This window comes from Lissotriton helveticus, chromosome 11 (assembly GCF_964261635.1).
Source record: "Lissotriton helveticus chromosome 11, aLisHel1.1, whole genome shotgun sequence".
Classification (NCBI taxonomy): Eukaryota; Metazoa; Chordata; class Amphibia; order Caudata; family Salamandridae; genus Lissotriton; species Lissotriton helveticus.
The window spans coordinates 488,180,797-488,194,255 of record NC_136072.1 but is presented as its reverse complement, the minus strand read 5'-3'; the positions used below and the strand labels follow the sequence as shown (position 1 = coordinate 488,194,255).

At 41.5% G+C, this 13,459-nt stretch overlaps 1 protein-coding gene across 1 annotated transcript in view; it reads left to right on the top strand.

Moving 5' to 3' along the window:
• The first annotated feature begins 3,733 nt into the window (after nt 1-3,733).
• Nucleotides 3,734-13,459, top strand: part of RBP2 (retinol binding protein 2) — a 48,166-nt gene continuing 38,440 nt past the window's right edge. Inside the window, exon 1 of the mRNA XM_078666100.1 lies at nt 3,734-3,878. Coding sequence (XP_078522226.1) covers nt 3,806-3,878 — 73 coding nt within the window. The 5' untranslated portion in view covers nt 3,734-3,805. The remainder of the gene's footprint in view (nt 3,879-13,459) is intronic.

The following is a 13,459-nucleotide window of genomic DNA, read 5'->3' as shown; positions in this document are numbered from 1 at the left end:
CCATCGTTTGGTATCCCCTTCTGGGCTCTCTAGGGTGGTTGTTCTGGTTCTATGAGTTGTCCTAGTAGGCTACACCCCAGTTTGGTGTTTGTCAGCTATGGATAGTCAATCCCAAGATTCGAGATCTGACAAGGGGGCAAATCTATTCCCTACTCCCAGGGTGAAACTCACTGAGTTGCCTGGTTATCAACAGAATGTCACCTGGGTCTGCCAGGGTGAACTCTGTGAGGTACTGAACTACATAAGGAGATGAAGCTGTAGAAATAGTCCAGTGATAAGGCAAACATTTGAGTTCCAGGCAAAGCTACATTGTGAAGGTGACCTATCGGATAGCTCACCAGTTGGTAATCGCTAAAGTTAATCACTTTACAACCCTCTTTAAATTCTTATTTGAGGGGTCCACCCATTCCACTCTCCTTGCCATGATAATATGGCTAGCTAAACCCCTGTTTCTTTCTGGCCCAAAATAGACACGCGAGGTGAGCCAGTGAAGGTACTTGTCCATCAACTGCTCCATTGATTTTTTTCTGCCCATCTCTCAATATCGGGACATTTGCCAGACCATGACTAACAGGGAAGCGGCAGGAGGGAGGTCTAGGGTTTGGTTTCGCTGCCTATTATACTCTCCTTCCATAAACTTTAAGGCCACCGCTTTATGTGATTCCCCCTTGTCGTGCACTTTCGGAGGCAAGTGTACTCTTCTTTGCACCATTTTACCCACTTCAGCTACATACTCATGCTGTGCAGAGACTCGGGGGACTATCGGGGAGAGATCAAGGGAAGCGGTAGCTGCAGACGATATCAACAGTGATGGTGGCGTGGTATTTCCCTCCCCTGGACCACACACCCCTTCTTAATGGACATTTCCCATATTCAGTGCAGTGTAGAGACCCCCAGCCCTTCCCTCGGCTCCTATCCCTATAGTACCCTTTGACCCAAGGGAGAATATGCTTTCTTCTATCCTTGTCAGTCTATGTATTAAATGCTGAAGTAGGAGGGTAACCATGTTTTCGAGTCTGAGCCATCCAGCCTCATCATTTATTGGCAAGCGAAAGTTGGCAATAGGTGACTGATTCATACTAGGCACTCCCTCTGTTGATGTTGTAAGTCTCTTGGGTTTTGAGTTTTTTGCCAGTTTCGGCTTTACATTTTTCCCACCCCTTTTCCTCTTAACCACTGGTTTGAGGTTTACTTCCAATATGGAGGAGGGCTTGGTTTCAGGGTCCTCACCCAAGTAGCCATCACAACAGGGAGCTTGAGGCTCAATCGAGGCTGGGACGATTAGTTCAGCACAGGTCTCGGGTATAAGTACAGTTGAACCTGTGCTCCATCGGCCCTCTTCCAGAAAGAGCCGACTTTCTGTGAGCTCTATTTCTTTAGAAAGGACATTTGCCGCCCTTGTTAAAAATGCATCCAGTGTATTCACTATCACCCCACCCTGGGCGGCTGCACTTGTTGCCTTCCACTTACCCATGATCTGGGGGGCTCCTTCCAGTGATGCTTGGTAAATGGATTCCCTCATTGTTCACCCGTTAGAGGGGAGGCCCAGCCCAGCCACCTCCGGCTTCGACGGGTGTGGCGCACTTAAATGCGCGACTACTTGTAGGGGCTTTCTGGAGTTGTAGTCTCCCCATCAGCTTGCAGGAAGCTTCCCCACCAACACTCAGCAGAGTCCAGGCGGCAGGTAAATGAGCAGGCAACAACACCGGGTGCATGTGCGTGGCGAACTTTAATACGTGATTACTTGCAGGGGCTTTCAGGAGTTGGAGTCTCCCCATAGGCTTACAGTTGGCTTCCCTCACAACTCAGCAGAGCCCACGCGACAGGCAAATGAGCAGGCGACAACCCTTTTTTGGAAATCTATTTGTCCAAATGTTCAGCGATATTCCAATGCAATATACCACTATCAATTCAGAATGTTTTTTTGGAACTATTGCTGATTATTTTGATGACCAATTTCCGAAACCATTATTTGATCTTTTTATTGCACTCGCTTTTAAAGTTATACTTACTTGTTGGAAAGATCATTCTAAACTATGTTCGTTAACATGGTGGAATCTTATTTGTGATGAGCACAGAATATCTACTGTTTCCTGTTCATCGTTAGCTCAGAAAATGAAATCTGGTTTCCCTTCACTACTTTTTTGTCTTTTCACTCATCTTTATCCCAATTTCGATATCTCTCCCTTTTACCCTTTCTTTCTCCCTTTTATTTCTTTCCATTTTCTTTTTATTCTTTTTTTCTTTCTTCTCACCCCTTTTTGTATAAAATATCAAATCAATTATAGTTAGAAATGTATTCTGCTCAGCTCTTTACATTTTACTATTGATCACACTTTATAGCTTTGTATTTTAAGATTATTATTTAAATCACTAATCACTATGCTCTGTATTTTGATACACCGTTCTTCCTCTTTTTGACGATTGTAATCTTGACTTTCCTTTTTTGATTCCAAATAAAAAATATTTAACTAAAAAAAATGTACTTCAGTGTGTTAACTACATCACTTAATGTGAAATTACAAGGATTATTTAACAACCCCAATAGAAATGGCATTATAAAAGGAAATTAGTAAGTTTTCCCAATGTCTGTTCAAAAGAGTAGTGACCTACGCTCTGGCACACAACTACGCTAGGTGACCAAAGTCCCGTGGAAGTTACATTTTTTCCCAGGGAAAACTGAGCAAAACCAATTTTTGGGGTGACATATTACTGCACATTGAAAAAATATGTTGTAGATACTTCCTTAGCAGATTACTTTGTTTGAGGGGAAATTTGAAGGGAGTAAAAAAATCACATCACGATCTGCAAACTTTCTAAATTTAGCACTTCGGAAGTCGAAATGTAATTTGATCTACTACTGCATATCTCGAGGCTAGGTGGGGAGAGTAAATCTAAAAGAGAACATAATTTGAACAGAGAGTCGCCCACACATCACAAGATACATCTTGATGATAAAAGTCTGATCTGCTAAACTGCAGCCTCAGGGACGTTTGCTCCTCACTGTGCTCATGATTGTGGACATTCTTATTACCAAAGCGCATCATGTTTGTACACCATTTTTGCTGTCCCCAGTTAAATTCAAGAAAAGGTTTATTGAAAATATTAATATGACCATACAAGCAATACTTCATAAGGACAATCATTTACCAATGCATATATAGAGTAATAAATAATAAAGAAAAACATTGTTATACAATGGACATCAATATAGTGAAAAAATAACAGGAAAAAATGATATGAATATGATCAAAGGTTCACGAGAATCTCAAATAATGGTAATATATACATGTCAAAGAATAAAAAAGAAAAAAAAAACTACTGATATGACAACTTAGGCAATGTTATAATCAGACAGTGGGAAGTCAAGGAGGCTTTGGAACTTCTTGTATTGAGGGAACAGGTGTGCTGTCCCCAGTTAAACAATGAAATAAATGCACAATGATACTTTTAAGTATATTCACTCTTCCTAGTTTGTATATTGCATCAGATGTACAGCCATAGATTTGCTTAAACGTCGCATGCTGACCGGTATCAGTCCTTTATCAGTCCGAATTTACCTTACTCGTAAAAAAACTGCGTGTGCTTTGATCCTTACCCTTTTGAACCTAATTAATAAAAAAGCAAAGTTCCAAAGTTCTTTGCAGATTATCTTCCCGATGTCAGACTGTGCCTGTCTCTTATCATGAACGCGTGTGAACCTTGCCCCTCCCCAAAGGTATAAACGTGTAATGCTGTACCGTACTCAGCTGCAGCTCCTTGCTTCAAATTAGACCGCAGCATCTGAGCTCACCCAGACACAGCAATGCCTGCCGATTACAATGGAACCTGGGAAATGCAAACCAATGAGAACTTCGAAGGTTACATGAAAGCGCTGGGTAAGAAGAAAGCTTATAGGGGTCGAAATTATAGCTGGCATTGTGTTTTTGGGTTTGATTTCAAATTGTGGGGCTCCCATGTACCCATATTTGTGCAGAAGGCCGGGCTGATTTGGCTTCGGCAGGTTTTGGGTCAGGGGATCGAACCTTAGCGGTGCTGGTACCTTGTTATCAGCCTTTCACCGAGAGATACGTTGATTTGATCAGGACTCTGCTGTTAGTTGTTATGTATAAGTATACAAAAGGAGTTGGGTGGTCTCAGCCTGAATCCTGGTGTATGTAGGCTATGCTAGTATTGGTTTGGTTTTAGTACAAATCTAATCCCATACATTTAAAATGTCAATAGGTAAAAAAATTGTTTTTGATCAGCAAGATTGTGTGTACCATGCACAATGCACACCATAACGTGTCCTGTTTTGCTCTTTGTAGACAGCCTTTTTTAGTCTCCATGCTGTCTGCCAAGGTTTGCTCTAAGCACTGCATGGGTGTGAGTAGTGCTGTGCATTATGCACTGCTAACCATAACTGACATATTTCAGGTATTTTGGGGGTTTGTGTTTGCTAAATTATAACTGACCTTTAACTGTTTGTTTGCCTCACAGGTTTTCATAATGTTTTTAATGATACACCACATTCACCTGTAATGTGCCCATTCTAGGCTGTGCAGAGCATTTAGCAGGGAGCAGCCGGGTTGGTTACAGGGCCTGCCTTGCACTGGATTTAATTTGATAGCTTCCAAATTTCATGCAGATTCATCAAACTGCACCAAAGTTATTTGTGATTGCATTTTATTTCCCCCTCATTTAACTTTGCTCACTACAGATCTCCTCTAAACCTAACCTAATCAATAAAAGGCTAAACAAAATAAATATCTGAAATCTTTTGTGTGGCTTCATCAAACAGTGCCAAAAGAATTAGCACATGAACATTTCTTTGTTGTCTTGAATTCTGCACCGCTCACCTCGAGGGATCTACTTAAAACTGAGCAAAGATGAGAAGGCCAAACATGATAAGTCTCTACCAGTTTTCATGCAGATTTGTCAAACTGTGCAAAAGCTATTAGTGAATCAAAAATGTTTTCACCCTCTTCTTCAACACCCCCTCATCAAATGGGTCTACACAAAAACTAAAATGCCTGTGCTGAGTATAACTTGCCAAGTCCTTGCAAACATTTGATGCTGATTCAAACGATGCTGAAGTTACCAATAGAAAAAAACAATCCTTTCAAGGTTCTGCAAAATTTTGTGCAGATTTAACACACGGTGCCAATGTTATTAGCAAACAAACTATTTTGCCTCACCCTTTAAATTTAGCCCTCTCAATGGCTCCGCGGAAACATAGAAGAGATGGTGAAAGGTGCTAAGTTTCTGCAAAAAGTTGTGCAGGTCCATCAAACGGCGCCATATATATTAGTGAATCAAAAATGCTTTTTCCCTTCTGCTTTTACTTTGAACACCCTCCCAAGTCCCCCATTGGAACAAAACTAAAGCTGGTATACCTGTACTGGGTTTAACTTGCCACATTAGATGCAAATTCAAACACTCCCAAAGTTCTAAACAAATTAATATTTTATTAACCAACACTCTAACTTTGCCCTGGAGTGTCATAAAACTTGATATACCAATAGAAAACGAATCCTTCCAGCTCTGCCAACTTTTGGCTAGATTCATCACACACTGTGCCAAACTTGAACAAACACATGTTTTCTCCGCCCATTTGCAACTGTCCTCCCTGGATGGTGCTGCATGAATTTGAAAACAAAGACAAGAGTACATTCAACTGGCTAAGTGTCTACCAAATTTCATGCATTCTTATCAAATGGTACTATATGTATAAATAAGCAAATCAAAAAATGACTTTTCAACCGACAAAAAATACAAAAGTTTTAACCCTTTCAAGACCACCCATCCACATTTTAAAAGCTACTATTTCACAAATAACTAAGGGATCTACACCAAATGAACAAAAGGATGGTTTCGGAGTAAAGTTGCACTTTCATGCCAAGTTTGGTGTCAATCTGTGGAGTAGTTTTGGCTGTAGTTGTGAGATATATTTCCTATGGAAGCTAAAATGGGAAAACACTTCTTCAACTATGTTCACCAATGCATATGTTTATGTGTTGTGATGCATGAGTGGACATGCATCGTAATGGCCCAGCAGCCATTTCGATTTATTTTACTGTTCTGACTTGGCCAACTGCCATTTTAGAACAGTAATTAAAAAGAAAAGTAAAGAAAGAATGCAGCAACACAAAAAAGAGCAAAGGGCCCCGTAGCACTTTGTAGCTGTCAAGTACTTGTTAAAAACACTAAGATAATGGAAGGTGGGATGAGGAGTATGACATGGTGCACCAGGAAGCATTAGATGAGCAGGAGAGAGGGTGGGCAGTAAACAAAGAGCGCATGGGGAAATGATGCAGTTGGATGTTAGGATGAACCAGTGGATGGGCGAGAGACCAAGGAAACACATGCAGTCTCCTCAAATCATAAGTGGAAGGCTACACCTCATTCATTCAAAACCCTGTAATAGTGAAATGATCCTGGATGCGACAAGCACACACATAAGAAGAAAGCCATCAAATCAAGAGCAGAGACCTTAGCTAGACAACAATATCATCCAGTACTAAGCAGACGGTAAACACAAAGCCCACTCTAAGTATACAGAATGTATTCTAAACAATAGGTCAGTGATAGACAGCTAAGGCAGTTTGTGGAAATAGACCTAAAACGGACAAAGGTAAAAAGCAGAAATACAGACAAAAAGTGAGTGAAGAAATAGGAGTGGAAAGATGCTCCCTCCAACAAAAATAGCACTGGCAAATCCGATTGGTCTGGCATTTATCTGAAAGTGCCTCCATGCTTTTATCCATGCAGTCACTCATTCATCCAACTATGCACTCAGTCATCTATAAATCCATTCATAAACCCTTAACTTATTGTTGCATTCACCCACTCGGCTATCTACAATACCTCTAACACAGTCAGCAATAAATAATGAGGTTCTCCCAGTTATTAGCCAGACCAAATTCAGACATTATGTGAGTGATAGCGAGAGATAAGGTTGAGTGTGGTTGATATTGTGTTATGGCTAGTCCATGAGAGGTGCATGAGTGTTTCCAGTTGTAACTGCTAGTTTGTGAAGGGTGTGAGAGTGTAATAGGTAGTGTGTGACTGTTGGTGTGTGAGGGCATAAGTCCTTCCAGTAGTGGGTCACTGCTGCTTCAAGAGGGTTGTGAGAATATTACTGGTTGTGTGTGGCTACCACTCTGTGAAGGGTATGAAAGTGCAGTGATTAATGTGTAATTACTAGTCTGTAAGATGTATGAGTATTTCCGAAAGGAAGAGAGGGGTTGTGAAGGGCTACTGTCAGTAGTACAAGACCACCGGTTTGTGAATGGTGTAAGAGTTCTTCTGGCACTTCCCTTTTGTAACTCGCATGAGAGTGCTCCCTGCAGCTTGAGACTGTTCTCAGTTACTTTCTCTGCCAATCATAGCAGCAGGTAATTAATTAGCAAACTAGGGGAAAGGCTTTCATGAAAAGATGTGGAATTCGATACGTATCAATATTTACACACTTATTCTATTCATTGGTACCAAGTGGAAGTGTAACTCTTAGTACCAGTAGAAGAATGATTGATTGAGTATTTGCAGTCCACACATGTTGATTTGAAGGCTATGGGGCGGGCATAAAAGTCTTTATTTGCATAGTAAGTATTTCTGGAACACATTGGAAGCAATGACGGAGCACACACTGGCCCAAGTGCATGGCCTTAGTGCGTTCAAAGCAGCTTAGGTCAATGAAAGTAATGGCGAGTGAGCCACTGAAAGCTTGAGCCAGGCTCATGCCACATGCCTGCCACTGATTTAACTCTAGGTACTCTTTGACCCTTGAGCCTAAAACAAGCTGAGCTTTCAAAGAAAGACAAAGCAGTGACCTTTGATCCAAAGACGGGCAAGAGAAAGAGATAGCCATGCAGTGACTGAACTGCTTAATGTGAAATCATAAAACATGGGAACAATCCCTGCTTCTCATCATCACCAAATAGTGCAACCCTAGGCAAATGTTTTATTTCAACAAGCCTCCCTTTTTCTTAATTGTCACATGAGATCACCTTCCTATACATGAGTTCAGCATGTGCGCTGTACAAAAATGTTTGTTTTTATTTTATTAGCCTATAATGTTGCTCTATATATTAGATTGTAGGCAGCATACTTTATGCATATGAGAACTGCCTTTGCCTTAGTTCGCTATGATCAGGATGGAAGTGAGGCAAGATTGATTCGAAATCCCATATTAAAAGTATCACACTTAATAAATGGCTTTTATTGCTTGCAGTGATATAATCTGATGTACTAAGGTGAAACACTTCTGCATGAAAGAAAAATACTTGCTTGATTTTTAAAGCGATTATGTCATTTTAACGTTTGTTGCATGATTTACATGTCAAATATTTTCATAACTTGGCTCATGTAAAGCCACACAAGACCTTAGGCGCAACTCAGACTTGGTAAAGGAAAAATGGTTAAACCAAACCAGTGCCTAATTTGTAAAAAAAAAATCTGTGTCAGGACTCTTGTCAGGAGGCCACTGCAATTTGCACCACACATTGCCCGTGCCATGCTGCCAGTGTTAGTAACAACTCAACTTCTTACCATCACACTCCTACAAGTGTGACATTTCAGACTTTTCAAGGTCCCCAAAGCCATAAGAATGGCATGGGTGTCAGGTAAAAGTTATTTTTAATGACAATATTGAATTAATAATCAACTTTTGTTTCGGTCATCTATAAATTATACGGGCAGCACCACCTTGTGGCAGACTGTAACAAGCGCTGGTGTTGACAATTAAGTGCCTGTACCTAGCACCGGAAACCACGAGCTCAAATTAAGCACTGATACCAAACGCATCCTCTCATTCCTTCATAAATGGTGCGCCCATTACCTCAGTTACAAGTACTTGCTGTCTGTGAAGATAAGACTTTGTTTCTGAGAATAAAAACAATCGCTGCAAAAAAAAATAATGTGACACATCTGCAAAACGTCCATTGTTTTCCAAATTTTTTTTTTTTATTCTATATGTCCTGCACAACGTTTTTTAAATAAAAATATGATGAGGGAAGAAGACGTTTCCTTCTCAACGTCTAATTTTGACTTTCTCGGAACGATGCATGGCCTGCAGAAGTGTGCCTAGTTGAAACATAAAAGGACCCTGGGAGGGACATTTTTTTTTTCCCAAGAAGAATACGGTTGCCATCTGCTAATGAAGCCCAGGTCAGACTGGTACAATGGTGGGGCTGCACAGGGAGCAGTGTAGGATCCTAGAAAGTTAACATCTGCACTGTAGAATGTTTTTTTGATTTTTTTTTTAAGAAAAAGCTTGTTAGCTCACACATCACGTGAAAAAAGAGAGGGGTGACGAAAGGATGGAAATACCTAAACAACCTGAAAAGAAGCTTAGGCAACTGCTCACTGAAGGGTGCGGACACAGGGGAGACTCAGCAGCAGGAAAACAAGTGCCTGTTGATGAGTTAGTGCATGGTAGCTTGGTAGCATGCATGCCAACTGACACGATTTAGAATGGCGAATCTCGATTTTTAAAGCCAAATAGAGCTTTATTTTAGCTGTCTCCCTCATAAAAATGCCTCTCATTCAATGTTAGTCGAAGATGAAAATAAATTCTCCTCTCTTTCTTGTTCCGAAATTTTAGCATGTATGCTAGAGAGGCTTCCTAAATGTGCATTGCCATCAATTGCGAGTGATGCCTCAGGAGGTGAGGCACACAGGGACATCTTAAGAATTTCGAGGGCCCTGGGCCAAACGTATTTTGGGAGCCCCTGTTCAGAACAGTTTTGAATTTATGATCCAATTTCAGCTCTTTCAGGCCCTCTTTGGCCAGCTCACTGACAGTGCAGCAATCGTCCAAATTCTAAATGTGTTTGCATCTAATATATAACGATAGTGATGTGTGTTTTCAATATTGTAACACAGCAGCAGCAGCTCACTAATATTACTGAAAATAATCACACTGACACCCTCCCATTTCTCATAAGTGAGCTCCTGTTTTGATCAAAAAGAAACTTTTGCATGATACCTAAGCACAGCATTTCTCTGCAAAATACCTGTAATAGACTGTCACCCATCACCCACATTAAAAATAAATAAAAGGAAAACAGTATTTACAACAATCTGTTTACGAATTATTCAGGGTCAATGGGCAAGACTCTGCAGAACAGAGCTGGTTCTATCAGGGGGCCCCCTGAAAGGCTGGGGCCCTGGGCCAGGGCCCACTTTGCCCATGCCTTAAAACGCCTCTGGAGGCATAGTCCCAATAAGAAGTGCAGCTGAAAGACAAGGTGATAAAGTGCATTTCTTGCCAAATGTACAAGAGGCATTAAGGGGCAGGACACAGGTCCAGCAGCAACAGCATCTCAAAGAATTGAAGATGAAGTGCACAACAGAAGTGAAGCTAAAGTGCAAAACTTGGTAGGCTAGATGATTGCTATGTCAGATAAGCGGATGTGCACTTACGCACAGGCAAAATGTCATCACTATCAAGGAACAGAAAAGATGGCTCAAGTGGGCTGGTCAAGTGTCCCATGTTGTATGTTGTATAATGTAGTGGTTGGGAGGCAAATGTGAATGACACAACAACAGACCAGTGGATGAAGAGTGCTGGCTGACAGTCCTACATATAGGGATATTATATATAATTTTATTAAAACATGTTATATTGTATTCTAGTCAAATAAAAAGGTCTTAGCTAATGCCAGACCTAAAACCTAAAAAGGGGGAGGAAGTAGGAGCATGTGGAAGGAGGTTAGGAACATAAGGGAAAAGAGGGATCTAAACAGAACTGCAACTTTAAAAAAGTGAAACATTGCCTAATGACTTGGGACTGGTAGGGTGTAGAGTGAAAAACAACCATTGTAATCCTTGAAGGAAAAATAACAGATAAACCCATTTGTAGGATACATTTTTAATATTTTTTTTAAATCATGTAAAGGTAATTGTAAAAAAAGACACTCTATAAATTGGTTTCCGCTAAATTGTAAATGATATTAAACAGATCATGTGAAATGGATTACAAAGAAATCGTTGGTCTAGATCTCATATAGAAGATATATCATCTTGATGACGTTTGACATAGGGCACATTCAATCATTTGCAAGTCATTTGTCAATATCTGAAATAATACAAACTAGAGCCCAGCCAACATTGGTTGCCTACATGATGTTCTCCAAATTTAACAAAATGTTTTCATAGCTGCATGTCCTTAAGAAGTTGAAACCCTCTTTTTTATGGTTTAAATCTCTTTATTGAAATTTCAACATACCCGAATATAACAATGCAGGGTTAGCTGTTACATCATCGGTGTTGCGTAACATATGGCTTAAATGGACAATCAAGGTCCGCAACGCATAACACAGGGCTTGTACCAAAACAGGAAACCCTTACAAGAAATAAAAAATAAAGGGGGGAAAACCTTATAAACCCCCCAACCATTCCTCACCACCCCCCACCCGTGTTCCATGTCCACTAACTAGGCTGTCTGAAACTGTACTTGGCCTTAATCACTACTTTGCCTGTTGTGTATCAAAGAGGTGCAGCAGTCGGAGGTATCGGGGGCAGGTGACTTCCCGGAAATCAGAGGCTAAGAGGGATAGGAAGGGTTGCCACAGTTAACATACCTGGACCCCTCCCCCGCTATTTTCAATGCCAGTTTCTCCATTCTGAGAACATTCCACAGGCGATGTAGCCAGCCTGTGAAGGTTGGAATGTGGGAAGTGCGCCAGTGTGTGAGTATATTTTGTATTGCAGAGCCTAACGCAATTGCCATCTGGTGGCCTCTACGGAATCGCAGTGGGTAAGTCAGAGGATTTGGGAGGTCAATATTAGAAACCCTCTTTTTTAACCAAACATGAATTGGTCAGAGCTCTTTCCTTACTATACTACTTGAAGTGTTGAGCCAATAGGGATTTGATCTGGGTGTAGGAGTAGGAGTGGCTCGTGCAAGTAAGAGCAGTGGGTGGCGTGGGGGGGACTCGACAGACAACGATCAGGGAAACATTTATTATTTATTTTGTTTTTCCTTGTTGTTGTCTGTCGAGTCCCCCGCACCCTGCCCCTCCACTCTTATCTGCACGAGCCACTCCTGTGTAGGACAAAGGGATTCATTATTTGTGGTGAGTTGAGTGGAGGGCACCGCTGTTGCCCCTAATACACAACTCAGCTCCTCTCTTTGGGATCAGTAATCCCAGGCCTGCCAAGGGTTCCATCATATGTGACTGATAATATCTTCCTTTACATCCCCTCAGACTAGTAGTTTAGTCACAACTAGATATCTTACTGCATAGTCCACTACAAGATGGGACTTGTTGCTGCTTTCAAAAGGCGGTTGGAGCAATGAATCTGGCAAAGAAAGCAGCATTTTCTGCAGCTGGGAAAAGTGAAAATGCTGCTTCTTATGATACCATACTCTTTCTGTGCTGTTCATGTATAATCACAGCTTCTGTATTTCATGGCTAGGTCATATTTAAAAAAGCAAAGCCACTTTCAAGGAAAACATAGTACATCTGCATCCATAGAAGTATGCTTAGGTACAGATGCCTATTTACTACTTTGTGAGTTGACAAACATGCCTGGTAGTACGCCTGAAAAGGTGTGCCAGGTTCAAGATTCCAAGCATATTATTGTGAATGTCATGTGACTTTTCTGATGTGCTACTTCCTTCATGGAGAGAATTATATAGCGTAGAATAAACAATTAAGGGATGCATTTACCCTGTGCTAACACATATTCTTTTCTTTCTGCGAAGAATTCATTCTTCTCCTTAGAGGAAGCCATCTGAGGCCCATGCAGGTAAGAGCGTTGAGGCCGGGTGAGGGGGATTTTAACAGACGACGACAAGGGAAAATTATTTACTCATTTAATTTTCTGTCATCATCTGTCGAACCGCCCTACTCCCCACCCGGCCCAACGCCTCACCGCTCTCACTTGCACAGCCTGCGGCTAAAGGAAGCCCTTCAAAATACCCCCCCCCCCCCCAGCAAACCTGGGGGTCATTGATTCCCATTCAAGTCTTGGAAAAGGAGTTACTCAAACCCATGGCTCGAGTAATTCCAGCATTCCAGCCCGTGGCTGGAGTAACCTTCTCAACATTTCTAGTGTTGGAAGTGGTCGGATTTCAGTTTGTGAATGCCCACAAATAAATGTTTGTGAGTGTCGTGTCCAGCCCCCAATAACTCAGGCGGACACAGTGGGGTAGGGTCATGGACCTTCTTTATTAGTCATCCTTCTTCTTCAAGTCCCAACAGCATACTGCCCTTTCCTGTCCACTTGGTCCCCAGCTCCTCCCTTTCCGCCTGCCCTCGTCCCTCACTCGGGCCGGTCCTAGTGCCTGACCAGTTGGGTCACTGGGCACTTTGCATCAACATCATTACATCTCCCCCCTCTGTGGATAAAGAAAACAAAATAATATACACCACGGCAAACAGGAAATTGTCTTTCTTTTGAATTCTTCGATGAAGTGATACGGTATGGCCTGTCGGGCTCATTCTCAGCGGCAGTCTCCATCGTGCCTGAC